Source organism: Antedon bifida, chromosome 5 (assembly GCF_963402885.1).
Source record: "Antedon bifida chromosome 5, ecAntBifi1.1, whole genome shotgun sequence".
Taxonomy (NCBI): Eukaryota; Metazoa; Echinodermata; class Crinoidea; order Comatulida; family Antedonidae; genus Antedon; species Antedon bifida.
Window position 1 is genome coordinate 21,190,057 of NC_136230.1, and position 19,838 is coordinate 21,209,894.

General features: G+C 32.1%; 1 protein-coding gene across 3 annotated transcripts; it reads left to right on the top strand.

Annotated features, from left to right (window-relative positions):
- Positions 1-71: 71 nt before the first annotated feature.
- On the top strand, positions 72-17,115 carry LOC144843848 (cell division control protein 45 homolog). 3 transcript variants are annotated; one of them, XR_013612292.1, is made up of 21 exons: positions 72-209; positions 2,136-2,208; positions 2,333-2,485; positions 3,267-3,404; positions 6,627-6,698; positions 7,678-7,746; positions 7,861-7,968; positions 8,532-8,593; positions 9,101-9,151; positions 9,355-9,477; positions 10,044-10,115; positions 10,598-10,756; positions 11,639-11,693; positions 11,854-11,904; positions 12,064-12,119; positions 12,328-12,550; positions 12,867-12,988; positions 13,624-13,700; positions 15,739-15,858; positions 15,910-16,165; positions 16,344-17,115. XR_013612292.1 is itself a non-coding variant. In XM_078700811.1 (19 exons), exons 2-19 carry the CDS (start codon positions 2,158-2,160, stop codon positions 15,801-15,803), a joined length of 1,707 nt encoding a protein of 568 aa, XP_078556937.1. In that variant the 5' UTR covers positions 72-209; positions 2,136-2,157; the 3' UTR covers positions 15,804-16,181. The 3 variants fall into 3 exon arrangements, 1 of the variants encoding a protein (XP_078556937.1); XR_013612291.1 differs by having other exon boundaries at positions 15,739-16,165; XM_078700811.1 differs by lacking the exon at positions 16,344-17,115 and having other exon boundaries at positions 15,739-16,181.
- The last annotated feature ends 2,723 nt before the right edge of the window (positions 17,116-19,838 follow it).

Below are 19,838 nucleotides of genomic sequence, written 5' to 3' on the forward strand. Positions count from 1 at the left end.
TGTGTAGGAAAGTTTTGCAAACAACAAACCAGCAACCCGTATTTTTAGCCAATCACACAGCAACATTTAGAGGAAGAAAAACACATAACATTGCCAAAAATTCCCGCGAAATAAGCCAAAGAAAGGCTACGCAGCTTAAACGCAACAACGTTGCGGCAAGTAAAACGCATCAAAATAGTAAAATATGACATTGTTTTAGAGGCTAAAAGGTACAGCAGTTAATCTATGAACACATTTTTTAGGTATAGGCCTAATAATAGTAGTATAACTAGCCCTATAGGCCTATTATAGCCTAGATATAGAGATGCCAACAAGAGGTTAGTAGCCTAGACTAACTAGAGGGCCTAGGCCTAGTACTTAGTAGTAGTAGTTGGTCCTTCCTAGCTAGTACTATTTTATATTAGTATGTATGATGTGCTGCTAGATAGATACGATTTTTATCATACCGGTTATGTTTGATATCGGTCTAATTTGTATTGGGCGCACTAGATACATTTTCGCCGTTTCTAGATGTTTTTAATTGAAACGCTCATGATTTTATTTTATTTAATTTAACTTCGTCTGATAGAAATTCTAATAATAATACAATTGAGATTTGTTTAAACCTCGATCGGTTATTATTTATTAAGTACAGTAAATGTAAATGTTGACCCATTCTTAAGTGACTTTGGCCCCAGATTTCAAACTTAAGAATGATGAATCCTTAATTAATCAGTATGTTCATAAGTATGTGGGTGTGAATTTCGTTGATGTACTCAAAATGCTAATTAAATGTCTAATTAGCGCTAATTAAAGGCGTTCTTAAGTAAATTTAGCACAGGAATGGTCACTTAAGAATTATGGATATTGATTCCTGATAGGTCCGACAACATTTTAGAATTGGTTTGGTCCATGTACTCGAAATGCTAATTAAATCCAATTTTAGGGGTAATTTGGGTGGTTCCCCCTTAAAATTGAACAGGACCCGTCACTTAAGAATTGCCATTTCTGGGTCCCATAGACCATATCTACATACTCCACACCTCAAACCTTTTGTATTCAAATTGCTAATTAAAACCTTGTGGGCTCCCAGACTATTAAGTTGGCGTAAAAATAGGGTAGGTTGGTACGGTAGGTATTTAAAAGAAAAAATGTATTTGTTAATTAGCATAACAATGTATCAATGAAGGAAAATTAACTATTTTATTATATGGTACTTTTTCAGTTCCTAAAAAAGGTAATTTTCATCCATTGAGACGTCAGTATTATATATTTTTTTCCTTTTTCAATAATTAGGCCTACATAGAATTGGCCAGGGTAGAGTTACACCAATATTACATTATTTTAGGGTATGTTCAGATCCATGGAGTTATGCTTTCTTATCGCAAGCAATGTCATATTATAATTAGCGTCGTAACAGCAAAGTGTTCAGATTTGCCTAGCTAACGCTTTCGTTTCAAACTGAATTGTCACCGATTTGGGTGAACATCTGGTATGCAGGAGTAAATTTGATTGGTTACAGGTCAAAATTGTTGATGCATGACTTTCGTATCATAAGCGGCGTCCACTAATCTTGTACCTTGAGCTGTCGTAACGAACGAAAGAGTAGTGTCGTACGAGGTGGCTTCCACTAATCTTTTCCTGGTTCAGACCTATGGAGTTGTACGCCGCGTACAATACGAAAGCATAACTCCGTAGGTCTGAACAGGCCCTTAGGCTTTCTGGTAAGGTAGAATGCACACAAACAATTTCAATATTTTCAGCATAAAAGAAAAATCTCAAATGTTTTTGTGCCTTTAAAAGAAAATAATGAACAGCATAATATATCGTACAATTATTATTTTAAGCAAAATAAAGGTATTTTGAGCAAAAAACCTATTTTGTTTGCATAATATATTATATTTCTGTGACAAAGGCTTTCCCTTTTATGCCTACTAGGCCTACTACTACTTTTCATGTTAAAAAATGGAAGAACTGTCTACTTTTCAGTGGGAATAACTGGTTCTTCCCAGATATGATTTGTATAAACGAATTCTGGTAAAAAAGGAAAGAGCCGTCTAAACTACTGTACTTTCATGATACAAAATTATATCATTCCCTGTTAAAGTTAACTTACCAATGTCATTGGTCTATATATTAATTTTATTTTTTTATAGTCATCAATTAGAAGTTTCAAAGATGTTGATTTCGGATCTTCGAAAAGAGTTTTATGATGTGATACTGCATAAGGTAATATACCACAAGAATTTATTTAGTAAATCTAGTCGCTGTATTTTTATTGTTTTTTAAATACTTTTTTGGTATGTAATGAAAAGTAATTAATAATAATGTGTTTTTTTATTCTTTATTACAGCATGTATTATTGATGGTAGCATTTGATGTTGATGCACTATGTGCATGTAAGATTTTGATTTCCTTATTTCAATGTGATAGTGTTCATTATACGTTAGTACCTGTTAGTGGTCAACAAGATCTTGAACGAGCATTTCTGGAACATTCAGAGCAGGTAAAAATAAGTTGTAATATAATGTTTCATTCTATATGAAAATTTGTTTATTATACTATATTATCGTATTTCCTCGGGTATTATAGTCCCCCTAAAGTATAAGGGCCTAAGCTGAGGTTGCATTCATGTTATTGCCGTTAAAAAAAACTTCATTGATTAACTGCAGCATGCGCATGCATTTCTTTTATGAGGCCTTGTTTGAATGGGAATTCTGCATCATCAAATTGAAAACATGATTCATACTTTGTGCCCTGGTAGCTTCAACTAAGCCTGTACCGTTTACAAGGGCTGTATTAGCATGAGGTACAACCAACCATTTGTATGCTGGAGTAAAGTCTAATTTCTACACCGGAATATAGCTTTAGATGCCTGGCTATTAGATTGTAGAGAAATTGTTCAAATGAAACAATTTTGCAGAACCAAAGCACAGGGAAATCCCCTGTATAGTCATACTGTACCTCTCAAATTCGGAAAACATTTTCTGTACAAGAGGATTACTACAGTATCATTACATGATGTAACAAATTACTATATTACGAGCTCCAATATTAAATTTCAACATTCTTATAAACCTTGTAGTTTATTGTGATACAGTGTATATATTACTGTATTTAAAAACCATTATATTTGTGTATCATGATGCACTGGTTATCAACTTTTTTACTAAAGAATATTAGCCACTCCTTGTTTGGATCAGGTATTGTCATTTAATTTGTTGATTTGGTATCATATGTCATTTATTATTCTCCCTCATTTCCTATTATTTTGCTTATTTTTATAGATTAAACATGTTGTTCTGATAAACTGTGGTGCTAACATAAACCTTTTAGATGTTCTTCAACCAGAAGATGATGTCACATTCTTTGTCTGTGACAGTCACAGACCCATTGATCTTGTTAATGTTTATAATGACACCCAGGTAAGCTTTCATTGAAATACATTTAATTTGTGTTAAATGCTTCACCTTCAACTTGAAGACAATGTTTACAATTTACACATTTTATAATGTGTGAAATCCACATGAGCCTGGCAGTGTTTAAACATATATTTTTACTATTACTCAGAAAATCAAGGTTTCTCCATAAAGAAATTGCACATCATTTTGGCCGTTTATTTATCAAAACAATGAAGATGAAATAAACCTTATTATAGAATGGTTAACCTTATTGATTCTTTATTTCTTTATTTATTCTTTACTTAGCACTATTTTGTCCATCAATTATCTTGAGATCAATTTCATCTAAGCTAAGCTAAGTCAATTTTTCAGAGTATATTCCTTACTACGCTCGCGCTAACCGCTCGCCAATTCGCCAATGGCGACTGGAGTCTCCATTTGGCGAAAATAATTATTGCCTCGTTCGCCAAATTGGCGAAAATACATTTCCAAGCCTAGGCCTAGCCTGGTCGGCGTGACTTCTTATGGGAGCGAGAATTCGCCACACTTCGGTACTTTCTGACTCGGGTACACTTTTTACCACCACAGCATTTTATGTGACGACGTCACGATCGCCGTGTTTATTTTTTAGTTCTGTTTAAACATGCGCAGAGCGTGCCTCGATGACGTTTTAATGACACACAGTTAATGTGATTGGTTCGTGGCCGGCCTTCGTCGACGACATGATGAGCGAATGAAAGGGGAAGTCCCTAATCTTCGACGTAGAAAATGAACTTCGAGAAGCATGTGGACGAATACTTCCGTAAACGAGGCTGTTCTGTTATTTAAAAAGTAAAAGTAATTACCTCAATTGTATAATGTTAACATGTTTAATTTTATTTCCCTTTCGATTATTCTAACCGAAAGTTGCGCTTAAATTGAATAGCTAAGAAACAGCGTATACTACAACGGCAACCCTGGCCAAAGCGCGTTTCGGCCGCCTACATAGAATGGGTTACGGCCGCTGCATAGCAAATTCAAAGCTTCTTAAATTTCTGCGGTACATTTCTTCCTAACGTACTTGTTTTATATAATAGATTGATAAATATTCCACTTATTAAATAATTTAATAAATCGGTAAAATTGACGTTTCGAAGCAAATATTCCATGATGAGAGGCGACATTTTTCGACATGCCTCGTGTGCGGCGAAGACTAGTTCAGAAAATGGAACAGTCCACTGCGGGGGTTATCCAATCATTAATTAACGCGCTAATACATGCATACCATGCACATTGCCTGGGCGACGGTAATTTAGTAATAAGCGGAGAACTGAATTCCCCCGTAAGGAAAATGGTAAACACTGATATTTATGGTAGGGATTATTTTTTTCAGTGGTTGGTCTTGTTGGCTTCTTCGCACGAGGTCCACGCAAAGTCAAATAAAACGATGTGGTTTATCAAACAGAAATATAAATTAGCTTTAATTCAATACTAAATTAGCCAGATTTTGATAATGAGAAAGACTCAAAAATTCAATTTTTATCGTTAAAATTGACATATGAGGCGGATGTACATAATAATAATAACCGATTTACATATCAAAATAAAGAGTATTTAAAGCCTGATAACATGCAACAAAAATTACTCCACCACCTATTATGGACCTCGTGCGATCGGGTGCGAAAATGGGTAGGTGTTTTCCAAAGTTATTTTTAGCGCGCGGATTTCGGCTCGCCGGCTTTTGTACCTCATTTTTAACTCGCGTTTTCTATTAAAATATTTAATAAACATAGATTAAAAATATATAAAAATAATCCCTTAAACAAGATCTTTCCAGGCATATAATTTTTATTCTCATGGGTACATAAGAAATAGTATATTTTTAACTTCAAAAACACGTCACTTTTTGAAATTTCACGAACGTGTTAAAATCGCGGTCAGCTTCATTGGGGATACCTAATAATAATATAAATGTAAAAGAAGTCACAAATAACAAACAAATACATGCATTATTTATTAAATAAACATTTTTGCGAATTGTTATGGTTTTTTTAATTTGGCTAAAGGATTTTCAATTTGGCTAATGTTTTTCAAAACCTTTCGCCATTTTGGCGAACGAAAATTTGACCTTAGCGCGAGCGTAGCCTTATGGTCAGGAATCGATATTACATCGAAATGAAACGGTCTATGCGGATTTAACGAAATCATGTTTGTAATCATATCTTCACAAGCATGTATCATAATTAAACCAAATTTGGTACTCATCAATTTTATGTCATATTTCCTCATATGGCAATACAATTATGTACACAAGCTTGAAATACGTTTCAGGCAATTTTAAGCATTTAAAAAATTGCCATGAGTGCAGATATTTGCACTCGTACTGTGCTTTAAACAATGATAAGCACTCGTTTTTCCCGATTTCTGTTTTACAACCTTTCTTAAGATTCTTATTAGCATTTCATTTTCTTAAAGTGTATGTATCATATGTATGATTTATTATGAAATTAAGAGAAAAAAGGTTGATTACAACATTATTAATTGCATATTAAATAAAAAAAATAATAATTTCGACAATCTGGGGCTGAAATAACAAACTTAACATTAACCTTCTTCTTTAAAATGTTCATATAATATTAAAGTTAAAAGTATATACTTCAACAGTGCATCATTATTTAAACAAATTTTTTAATGATGTCATCTATAGTTAAAAATTATGATGATTATGATATGTAAAATCTATCTGTACCAAAGTTGTTTCTGCATAGAAAAATACACGGAGGAATCTTTCTTCAGCTTTTATTCAGTTGTGTATGGCTCGGTGGTCTGTGCTCGTGTCTATAGCATTCAAGGTACCGAGATCGAGTCTCACCTTGGGTTCAAAACGAAACGAAATAAGTTTTTTTTTATTATCCGTATTGTTTGTTCAATTTTATTTCTTAGTGTATAGATTTTACACATGATTTATAATGAAATCTAGATAAAAAGTAACTTGTGTCTTTATTATAATGTAACAAATGTGGTTTATAACGCAGAGGGATCTTTGATCGGATTGTGGTACTGGCTATTGTATTTGCGTTAGCAACATCCTATCTTCATATATTATAAATAATTAAAGATTCTGACAAAATCAATCAATCAATATTTTTTTTTAAAATCAATTATCTTTATTTAGATCAATGCATATAACCTATAATTCGTCGTGACGAATTAAATCTAGTTGTAAATTATTACTGTATATATAGATATGTTTGTTTGTTCCTCTAGGTTAAACTGTTACTTGACTCTACAGAACAATTGACAATACCATCTTATGAAGATATATTTAATGATGAAGAGGTAATTTTAGGATAACTTCAGTTGTAAAGGAAATAGTTATACTTAAATGATTTATTGAAGGCATTAACAGGCAGAATTGGTTTTGTCATCATTGTCTGTTCATTGATCGAGTTGAAATCTAAGGCCCGTATTCATGAATACAGTGCCTAAGTTGTTGGGGTTGTTCATGTATTGCAAGAAGTCCATGGTTAATCTTCCATTAACTCTACATAAATGAGAACAGTTATCTATCACTTTAAATGCAGCCTACAGTAGTTTGTGTAAATATGACATTTGTGTAGCGCTGTCTATCACTTTAATTGCAGCCTACAGTAGTTTGTGTAGCTATGACATTTGTGTAGCGCTATCTATCACTTTAATTGCAGCCTACAGTAGTTTGTGTAACTATGACATTTGTGTAACACTGTCTATCACTTTAATTGCAGCCTACAGTAGTTTGTGTAGCTATGACATTTGTGTAGCGCTATCTATCACTTTAATTGCAGCCTACAGTATTTTGTGTAGCTATGACATTTGTGTAGCGCTGTCTATCACTTTAATTGCAGCCTACAGTAGTTTGTGTAGCTATGACATTTGTGTAGCGCTGTCTATCACTTTAATTGCAGCCTACAGTAGTTTGTGTAGCTATGACATTTGTGTAGCGCTATCTATCACTTTAATTGCAGCCTACAGTAGTTTGTGTAGCTATGACATTTGTGTAGCGCTGTCTATCACTTTAATTGCAGCCTACAGTAGTTTGTGTAGCTATGACATTTGTGTAGCGCTATCTATCACTTTAATTGCAGCCTACAGTAGTTTGTGTAGCTATGACATTTGTGTAGCACTGTCTATCACTTTACAGTTACAATGTTAATCAGAATATACTGAAAAACAATTACTGTTCTGTAAACACATATGATTCCTACTGTGGCTTGTAAGATACATATGTACATAATAATTGTAATTAAACTATTTCCTTTGTATATACATTACATTACAGAGTGATTCGGATGATTCTGGTAATGAAAGTGAAAGCTCCCAACCTGACAAAAGGAGGAGACTTGATGAGGTAACTACAGTATCTATGCTATTTAAGCCCTGAGAACATACATACATATAAAATTATGATTATATATTAGGAATAGGAAAATAATAATACAAATATGTTGTTTGATCTAAATAGGAAAGTATAGTGAGGAAGTTGGAAAAGAAACGAGCTAGAAGATTATGGGAAGAAAGCCGACAAAAAATTATTTTTCAGTATGAAGAATTTTCATTTTATTCTAATTCAGTAAGTATACACATTATTACTCTCAATTAGGTGTGTAAATATTTGCAGTATTGCAATAATATAATCACCAGATAGATTAATAATTATTTTTTCCACAATGCCTTTTTGTGTCTTGTGTGCTGTAGTTATGTTAAAAGTTTGGAATCAATTATTATTCTTATTGGATTTGTGACATGCACATATTCACAGACTTCACTTCAATTTTTTTGAAAGACCACGAGAAAAACCAAAATCTAAAAGACCACATTCCATTGATCAACAAGTGCATATGTGAATGCGTGACTTAAATCTTCACTTTGACCACATTCCATTGATCAACAAGTGCATATGTGAATGCGTGACTTAAATCTTCACTTTGACCACATTCCATTGATCAACAAGTGCATATGTTAATGCGTGACTTAAATCTTCACTTTGACAATTTGTGAAAGAAATAAAATAATAAATAATAAAAATGCGAAATAGTATGAACATTGATTCATTTTCTCCAAATATTCAGAAATTTTAAACCAGCCCAAATATTTCTGTTTTAAGATTAACTGTCTTGGTGTTTTTGTTTTTAGGCTGCTTATGTAATATATCAACTGGCTTGGAAGCTGTCAAAGGATTCTAATGACCTTCTCTGGTATGTTGTCATTCATATAATATTGTTGTGAACATTCAGTACAGTTTAATTCAGAGTTTTGGAAAGAAGTACCTGATGCTTGTTACTATACACTTAATAGCAATTATACTTTCTAATTCAATGACAATGAAAAAACAAAAAATATTAAAAGGGCATACATACACAAATGTACATTTAACAATAAAGCAATAAATCACAAAATAAATAAATCTTTGGGCACATGTTTACCTAAAGCAAGGACCATCCTAGTTTAACACATTGACTGCCAACCTATGTGAACAGGACACGGTGACACACCACCACACTCTGTGTCAATTCCTTACAAGCATAGGAGGTTTCTCCACAAACCACCTACATAACGTCTACATATATTTCAAATTTGCGTTACTAAAAAAAATAAGAAAATCTGTGTTGCTAAAATATAAATATTTTACTATTAAATACAAATGTATCATCTAAAAAAACACTAAGTTGGTAACCTTTTTTGTGCAATCTTTATATTTACAGGTGGTCAATAATTGGTCTTACAGATCAGCTGCTGTCAAAGAAGATTGACAGGTATGTTCCAAATCTATTTAAAAAACCTATGGCATATTTAACAACAAAATTATAAACCAAAAAGATTTTGGAGGACTATATATCTTACATACTGATTATTAAAGAACATTGTGCAAAAATACATTTCATAAGGCCCACCTAACTCCATAGAAAAAAGTGTTTACTACTTTATTCAAGGTTTTAAAAAAAATATATAATTACAGAGAGAAGTATTTCTTAGATGCATCTGAATTAAATCGTCACGTTTCACGTCACAACCGTCTTGGTCAGGAAGAGGATGCAGCTCAACAGTCAGTGAACGCCATGAAAATTACTTTCAATCCAGAGTATCCTTTGAAGTTTGAATCGCGTACTTTAGTATGTACTTCCTTAAAACTACAGGTCATTTCATCCAAAGATTTTATTGGCTGAGTTCACAAATATCATCAAACTAAAACTAGTTTTTCAAAAGGTGCATGGCCTAACTTCTGCAAACTAATTTTCTGCAGGTTACCAAAGTCTGTTAATGCAGTGTCTATACTGACAAACTTTGGAAGATATTGTGGTTGCCAAGTTCAAATTGTTCTCACATTTACCAACTAAAGTTTACTAACTAGGTTGTGCACCTCGGTTTGCTTGGAACAATCAAATGAGATTATTCATTTGATTCTGCTGCCTGCTTAAGAACTGGAGTTCCAAAAGAGTTCTAATGTCACAGACAAACAAACAGTTTGGTAAAGTTTTCTAGTATAGACTAGGCTTTACACACAATATGTGGTATATGAGGTACTGATCTTTAGAATGTATCAAAGAGCCATTAATACGTTTATCAATCTTGTTGTTTGGTAAACTAGTCTGTTGTGAAATGTTTCCAGCTATTACAATAATTTTCCCTAAATTTGTACTACAATAGACTTCAATTAGCACTGTATCGTCATTGGTCACTGTTTGATAGCATTTGCCATTCATCTTACACAGCCTGCAAGTAAGTGGATTTGTCAACATCAAATGCAATCAATTTAATTTGTCAGTTTAAAATTAGGTAGTCATGTAAGATGATGATGATGGTTAAAAATGTTTGATTTAATGTAGTTTTATTGTATTTTAAATGTATTTTATTTTAAGACTCAAGAGCATTGATTGGAACAGTATTAACCAGTACTGTACATTGCTCTGAATCTGCAGAGCCCATTGGCTATTGCTTGGATGATATAACGTTTGTGTAATTTGACAACAATACTTTCTCTGTTATTTAAAATGGGCTGTTGTACCATCTGCAGCTCTTGTAATAAATTTTAGGAGGCTTTAAATTTTCGACAACTTAAATAGGTCATGTGTTATTGAATGTCATGTCAATTCAATCATTGTGCTTATGCAGAAAAGTTGGGATGTGACATGACCTAGGTCATTGGTCATCACAAATCAAAATCAAATCATTTAACAATTTTTTATTGTATTTTTCTACAGTCTACGGTTATGGACAGCAAGAGGTTTTAAGAAACTGCATGAGTTTTTAGCAGATATGGGGATGCCTTTAACACAGTGTAAACAGAAATTTACAGCCATGGATATAGCATACAGGGAAACATTCTGTGATTCACTGCAAAACTCTGGCAAGAAATATGGGTAAGCAAATAAAACACTGCATTAATATTTTTTTATGATCTTATTTTCTATTCAAAAATGGTTTACAAACATTATCAACATAATCAGGGTATGTTCAGACTCACAGCATTAAGGTGGCATTATGTAAGCGGCGTACATATTTTTGTGTCTGAACTAGGCCGCGGATTAGCGTTAGGGAGCTGCCAGTAGCATTTATAACCCCAACAGGAAACGGTAGATTTAATAACGCTAAACTGTAATGTGTTTGTAATGAATGTGTGCATAGTTCTATCTGTTTAGAAATAATGATCAAACGCAAGGCATTGGAATGTTGATCATTGTGTCTGAACACCTTGACTTTTAACGCCATGGACTACCATACGCCTTGCATTAGACAACAAACCTAACGCTGTGAGTCTGAACATACTCTTAATTTGACAATAAAATACCCTTAATTTAAAAAAAAAGTACAACATTTTTGGTACATTACAATATGTGACCAATTTTCAGGAAGAGTTTAATGAATACAATCAGCCAATCACAGCTTTATTTTGACAATTTACTCAGACTTGTTCTGTTAATTTTTTATTCCGATTGGTTGATAATTTGCTTATCTTATTAATTTTAATTGTTAAACTAATTTTCCACCTTAAGAATCTTGGTACTTACCTATCAATATACCACAATGTGTAAATATGTTTATTCTTGAAGATAAACAAATAAAAGTTATAAATATTGAATCATAGTGGCTTGCCTTACTTTTTTAGAAGTTTGTTTTTTATTATCATTACTAAGATATTTTGTTCATGTTTTGTGGCGGTATAGATACTGTATGTGTGGAGTTTATGTTCTGACTGTTCTTTCTTATGTCTGTTAACAATTTAATTATTTGGTTTTGACTAGGCTAGATCAGATTACTGTTCCTTCATTCTATGCACAGTTTGGCTATAAAAACAAGGTTAGTATTTATTTTGTTTATAATTTTTGCAAATAAAATTCTAACATCACATAATTCGGAAAAAAGTTTAGAAATTTAGTAAAAAAAATGTTTCTTCTGAACAATTTTCTATTTAGTACATACACAATGTCTTGCATATGATGTTGATTTGTTTTTGTAGTTTTGTGCTTTTGATGCAGTCCATGCTGCCTCTGCCTTGCTAGAATCAATAGTAAGTTTATCTATTTTTGAACTGTAATTATTAAATTTAAAACTACTGTTCTACTGTTCCACTATACGTTGGAGATGGGAACTAATGTGACAAAGGCCCAGTTGGCCTAATAAATAAAAAAATGTGTAGGTTTCACTGTACAAGTTGTTTTGTTTTTAGGAGAAGGACAAGGTGGGAGATGCAAACTTTTTAGAAGCACTTGATGCATTGTCGAGGTAATGAATATAAATCAATACCAAATATAGCAATACATTGCTATTGTATGCTTGATTGTCTTTTGTGATCTATTTACAAATAGTCGCTGATCAAAGAACATTGTAACGTAAATTGTATTCTTTTTTAAAACAACTTATCAAAAAATTATTATGTATATCAAGATAGTTAAGTTGTATTTTGATAACTGTATTTTTAAAAAAAATCCAGGGTTCATTTAGACAAACTTGAAAGTGGTTTGGAGATCAGTAAGCGTCAACACAAGGCAATTGTAAGCCAGATCAGGACACTGTTAGACATGAATCATGTGGTTTCTGCTGGACCATTCCTGTATGCCTACATACAAGAAGGCACTCTTGATGTCAAGTTCTTCTCTAAGGCAAACTGTCTTGCTCTGCTTGCTAGGTTCACGCTTGAGGCATTTGTAAAAATGGTAGGATTTTGTTTTTTACTCATGATTAAATAATTAAATTAAATTAAAATCATTGCAGAAAAGACCAAAAATAAATTCTTTAGAAATTAAGCAAAAAAATAAATTAAATAAAATATTGTTTATTTTGAAAATTTTATGCATAGGAAAAAACAGTTTAAAATGTAAAAATTATAGAAATATAAAAATCATACAAAAAAACATTCAAAAATTTAGAATTATAACCCAATTTACAACAAACATTTTTCAATACCTATCTATTTAACCATAAAAATATATATATAGAAATTACCTAGTACAAGTATAATTTTGTTTTTAGTCTAAAAGTAAAAAAGTGAAGAATCTGCCACTAGTGATGGTTGCCCCTTTGGATTCTGAGCAAGGAACATCTCTAGTTGTTGGTGTACCGCCACTCATGGAATTAGAGAATTCACCTAGAAGGTATGGTTGTATTTGATATTTTAATTTGAATGAAAACTGATCTGAAAGTTTTCAATTTGTAAATGATTTTATTGTGACTGACGTTTGATGTAATATATCAGACTCTAACTTTGCATCAGGAAGCTAAAAACCAAATATAGAAAGTTGTGTAATAGTTTAAAATTTAATTATCATCAGGTTGGCCATTAGCACAAGTTTAGTGGTTTAGGTAAAGTTAAAAATAAAGGTATTTATTCTGGTCCTCAAGCTTAACATGAAACTGAGAAAATTGGGGTTATAGGCCCACAACAGACCCATAGCATCCAGTAGTGCAGCACCTACCAGATCAGCACACAGGGAAACAATCCCCTACTTTGTTTTTAATAGTAAAACAAGTTCTTTAACATGCATTGATGTACATGGGAAATGCCGATGCAATCAGTTAGGCTCGAACCCATTTAACTAGGCTATTTACATATTTTCTTTTACTCATTCAGTGTTATGTCAGAGTAAAGTCAGAACATCTGAAAGACTCAATAACAATATTATTATGTATCAGATTATCTATATATCAAGAATCAATGTCTATATAAAACTTTACATACTCTGAAATCGTCTGTAGATAAATAAGATTTCTGTTTAAATTGTTACGTTAGTTTGTTTGGGCGTGCATTTGAACAAACAGCTGAGAAGACTGGTTCTAGAGTTCTGCATGACAGCTTTGATCCTTCAAGTAAGAAACATTTCATTTTACCCAATTTACTAACATATTTTAAATTCTATGATTTTGTATATTACCAATATCTAAGATATCTAAGTATATCAGATATTATATAACGCCTAAATAAATTCCTGTCATTTGATTGGACGATTGTTTCACATGGCGTGCAATAGTACGCCATGTACGCACTACAGTATTAAACGGTCGTCCAATAGTACTTTTTTCCATGTACAAAAAAAGTTGAAAATATTTTTTTATTTACTATTGCTTTTGAAATACAACAGCGCCACCTATTTTGTACTTCCGCCGCGAAGATTGAATGTTATGACTGGTTTTGCGATGGAAGTATATTTTTGAATAGATATTTGTACTAATTTAGACCAAAAGGCATTTAAATTAGCTTTAGATTTTTTGTATGATTTTGATTAATTAATGGGAACAACTCTACAAGACGTGGAATTGTTGGAAAAAACAGAATTAGACTACATGAGTTCCAGTTGCCTGTCAAAGCTTTGTAATGGTATCGCAGTCTTTCTAGCCTAGCTAGGCCTAGGCCTGTTAGCAACCCAGGCTAGGCCTAGGCGCTTTAGCCTTGTTAGCTAGCTAGCCTAGGATTGGTTTGTTGTTTGTTGATATAATTATCACTACAGTAGGTGTGTAATAAAATAAACATAATATTTGATATATTATTAAAAACCAAATGTTACTGTTTCAATAATGTGAATCAATGTACAGTAGCCTAGGCCTACCTTTTATTCAATCTGATTCAAATGACAGGAATCTATCTAGATGTAAAACAAAAACAAATAATGAATGTTTTATATTCGTGTAATGGTACAAATAATGGCATTTGGTGAAGGATGACATGTTATATTTCCACTCGGCTTTGCCTCATTCATTATTTGTATATTATATAACACCTAAATAAATTCCTGTCATTTGATTAGACGATTGTGGGTCACATGGCGTGCAATAGTACGCACTTTTTTACGGAAAAAAAAATCTGTTCGCGTTTGGTAAATATTTTTTATTATACATTACTATTGCTTTTGAAATACAACAGCGCCACCTATTTTGTACTTTCGTCGCAAATGTTATTGATATGACTGGTTTCGCGATGGAAATACATTTTTGAAGAGATATTTTAGATCAAAAAAAAAAAATTCATTTTTAGGAATTTGATTAATTAATGGGAACATCTCTACAAGACGTGGAATCGTTGGGAAAAAACATAATTAGCCTAGATGAGTTCCAGTTTTATATTGCTGTCTTTCAGCCTAGGCCTGTTAGTATTAGGCTAGGTGTTTTAGCCTTGCTAGGCCTAGGATTGTTTGGTCGTTTGTTGACATAGCTAACACTAACAGTAGGTGCATTTATAAAAATCCATATAAATAATAATATTTAATATAATTATTAAAAACCAAATGTTATTGTTTTAATCAATGTGAATGAAATATAGGCCTTGGCTAGGCCTAGCTTTTATTCGATTCAAATGGCAGGAATCTATTTAGATGTTATATAAAGCAAATAATGAATGTTTTATATTCGTGTAATGGTACAAATAATGGCATTTGGTGAATGATGAAAGGTTATATATCAACTCGACTGTATATATCCTGTAATCATTCACCTCATGCCATTATTTGTACCATTACACTCATAAACATTCATTATTATTTGTATATTATTGCCTATTGGAAATGTAAAACATGTTAAAAATTGGAATAAAAGATGGGTCTCTCAATTTCTTTTATGCTACACTGTATTTTATTATATACAGTGTATTCTGTAAATACTGTAATATGCTGTATGACACAAAATAGACACAACTTATCACTGTAAACATTTACTTCATGTCATAGGATGTCATATTTTAACGTATGTGCATGTTGCGTTTGCGTGGATAACCCGAACTCGTCAAAGTGATGAGTTCAAATCTAGTTTTTTTATTATTTTAGGCGTCGAGATTAAATGTCATGACTGAACAAATTTGTGCATTCACATTGGAAAATGTACTTATTAACAACCTTGTTTTAAATTGTTTTGCTAGTATTTGCACTGAAAACTGAAGATAGAAGCAAATTCTTTGATGCACTGGTATCACTACTCTCATGAATCGCATTACTGGATGAATTGGTGCCCCCTATAATAGAAAGCAGGTATAATTGGAAATACAACATATGCTATATGAAAGGAAATACAACATATGCTATATGAAAGGAAATACAACATATGCTATATGAAAGGAAATAAAAGACTTATGCAAAACAAAAGTCATGGCCAATGTGTGACATTTAAAACAATTTGGTAATAATTTAATAAATTAGATGTTATTAAAGGTCAGGTGTATTATTTGACCGAGGTATTAGGTTTATATTTATGATATGTTAATGTATTCATTATTTTGAATAATATATGGATACAGTATATACAGTATGACTAAAAACTAATAAATTCCCTGCATAATTATGTAGATAGTTGAAATACTTGAAATCTGTCAGGCTACTTCCACCAGTGTCTTCAAATCTCTCCTCAAAACCCACCTTTTTAATTTGTAATTTTTCTAAATTTTCTGTCTTTGTAAAGCGCATTGAGGCTTTCAGCATAATGCGCTATATCAAGTACCAGTTATTATTATTATTATTATTATATTAGTAAATTCGGTGTACAGTATTTTTCTCATAATATCTATGCAACGGTCATAAATATTGTGAATCAAAATTCAAAGAATATTTATTTAGAAAGTAAATGCCCTACTGCTGTGTATTGTGTTGTCTAAAAATGAAATGGTTTCATTTGATTATAACATGTGTTTTAGCCTACCAGTTACATTAAAAGATATTTTCTTCAACAATTACTGAATTGTAGATTTAGGATTTTTCATTATAAACATTGTAAAAACGGAAATGATTTTCTTTTTGAAGTTTTGAACAATGAATGCAGTCTAAAATGATAGCGTACTGTATTCGATTTGATATGTTTGGAATAAATTATTATACAATGCAAAAGATAAACATACATGTATGTTATCATGATTTAACTGAATATACATAGTGGACTGCTTTATCTATGACAAACATACTGTGATAAACAAAACTAACAAACAATGTATACAGAAGCATGGGTGCAATCTTAAATCAGCATTTAACAAATTGTTTTTGGTTTAGGCCTACTCTACTTAATAATATCAAGAAATTTGCTAAGCTATTATATATCCACAGTGACCCATGTTATATCTACCCAGAGTTTCTGATATGTAGGCTTTTATACGGACTACTATATACACTATAGGAACATCTAACATTCAGAATTAAATACGTCGTGTGAAGTTGATCGAAATTTGATTATATTACGGTGGGAAAAAAAATATGGAAAAAATATTAAGATTAATGTAAAAAATGTTCACTGAATGCAAGAGTAGTGCAATTAAATGCGTCCTCCAAATTTATGAAATATAGCAAACAGTCTTATTTATTTGTTAGAATGAATTATTTCTTTTCGAATTCTAAATAATGTTGTAATATGCCTACAAGGTGTGATGTCCATGTAGGCCTATTACACCGAAAACGATCGAGTAAAATAAGCAGATTCAAGCGCAAGTTGCAATTAATGTCAGCACCTATTAGTATTAGGCCTAACCATGGAGGTTCCTCCATGGACCTAACAATACACAGAAACTTAAATTGCAATTTCACCTCCCATTACATTACATTGTGATGAGGATTCATGAGTGTAGACTTTGTTTGGCGTTAATATAGATATAAATACTGTAGCCTCACATGAACTTTGATTAATCTGTTTGTTCTGTCAATATAAACTTTACATTGTTACTATGTACGTACATATTCATAGGTCTACCCATAACAATTGTTACTCTCATTGTAAAATTGAAATTGTTACCGTACAATGTAAACCTTCTAATACTTACTATACATTACAAACTTACAAACATTTAACGGAGCATTTCTGAGGAGCCAGCTTGATAAGGTAATGTGATCATTTATAGATCATATAGTAATATAAACCATAGATATGTACAGTATTATGTCTATAATATGTATTATTAAACTCACACGAGTGTGGCCGGAATATGGCCGCTGCATGCAGAGGCTAAAGTTTGAAACCGAGGGAAAGCAATTACATCAAACCATGGATTAAGGAATTAATCCATGATCAAACTTACTTAAAAAGCCATGGGACAATCGCTCAATAAATATTCAATTCTGTAGGCTAATTTAAATGTATATTATGTAGACTACAATGTTTTATTCTGCCAGCCTTTAATCATAAGCCTATCAACGCCTCTAAATAATAACAATACAGTGTTTGACAATTGTAGTTCTTGTGAAATTTAAAAGAATTACATTAGGACTGTGATTAAACGCCGCTGTCAACCAGGTGCTGAACCAGAATTATTTCGCAAACCTTATAGTTGATATAAAATATTGAAGTTGTGTATGATTTATGAACATGACAAGACATGAAACGTCGCGATGTATGCACAATAAAGTAATTATCGGCATTTGCACTGTCGTTGTTGCAACATCTTATTACCGAGTTGCAACAACTTTTTAACTTATGTTTTCTTTTTACACTTACTGAAAAGTTGCGCGGATCCAGGATTTTAAAATAGTGATGCCCAGGGCCTAAACATAGTAAAAATAAGTGCTGAAATTAACCTAATATCCCATATTTTGCATTTTCACCCTTTTGGGTCCTCCTATGAGGCCTCTTTATTAGGAGGCCTACAATAAAATAGAAAATGCGAACTGAAACTTATTTTTATCTAGAGCTTGTTTACCATGATTGTTTAAAGAAAAACAGTTTTAGTTTTGGCCTGTGCTGTGCTCCACGGAAATGTTAATGATATAGGCACAGGCCTACACAAGTCAAAGTATTGACCCAATCGAAATGATGTCTTCTATGGAACGTGGTAATTGAGTTGATCGATGTCTTTACCTTGAATGAATTATTGTATTCATCGTTATGCATCTCGTACACATGGCGTTGACAGGCTACGAGTTTCTTTTATTTCAGTTATTCTCAATATAGGTGATGACACTGACATTTGTTCACTGAAAGATCCGAACAAATCTTACACGTATTGTTGGACGGCATCATACTATTATATGTGAAGATAATAATACTCATTTTGTTCAAAATGATTCCTGGTAAGTGAAACGATACATATTTCTCAGTGTTTTAGTTTAAAATTAGTAGCAGTAGGCCTAGGCATATTCGATATCGTATACCTATGATACATTTGAACTTAGGATAATTTTTTTGAAACTTAAATAAAGAATTTGCACGTGGAAAAATATGTAGGCGTAACATTGGCATTTTACGTAACGGTCGTAAGTTATAATTGTTGTATTGTAATAATATTGATAAAACAATTCCATTTTGTACAATGGCCGTAAAATCGCCCACGAACATGTTTTATCAAAATTCGTCTGTGATGCTGAAGGTGTTTTTTAATATACTGAGTTATGTGACCATTTAAAAAAAAATTAAAAAGCTCTGTAAATTTGTTTCATTCAAAATGCTAGATTGCCTATAGCCTATCGTATGTGGCCTATCTGTCTCATTTCAAGATCATTTGTTTCGTATTTCATCAAATAATAAAATATTAACTGGTCACAAAGTACAAACCATTTTATGAATTATACGGGATTGTCAATAAGTGTACTGAATCACTATAACTACTAACTCGCCAACGAACTCCCATTATATCATAAAAAACACAAAAACAGATAAAGGAAACATGAAATATATACAATTGTTTAAACTTCAGTGCTTAGTAAGCCTACATTTTGTTGATATAATCCATACATGTACATGGCTGACGTAATGTTATAACACAATCTGTAAAAAGTGAAGCCAAAAACAGTAGGTCCTAATGAATAGATCTTAATTATTCCAGTGTTCATTTTGCTAATAGCGCCATTATTTAACGACTTAACACAACTTTTTGAAATCTGGTTATCTTTTGATTAGTCTTGACAATTTGTCTAGAAACATGATTATTGAGTTACATTTCTTCAGATGTTACAACATTAAAATGCTTTGTTATTTCACACCTTTTTTTTACTATAATGTTACGGGTTTTAGAAACTATAACATTTCACATGAATATTACAGTTGTAAATG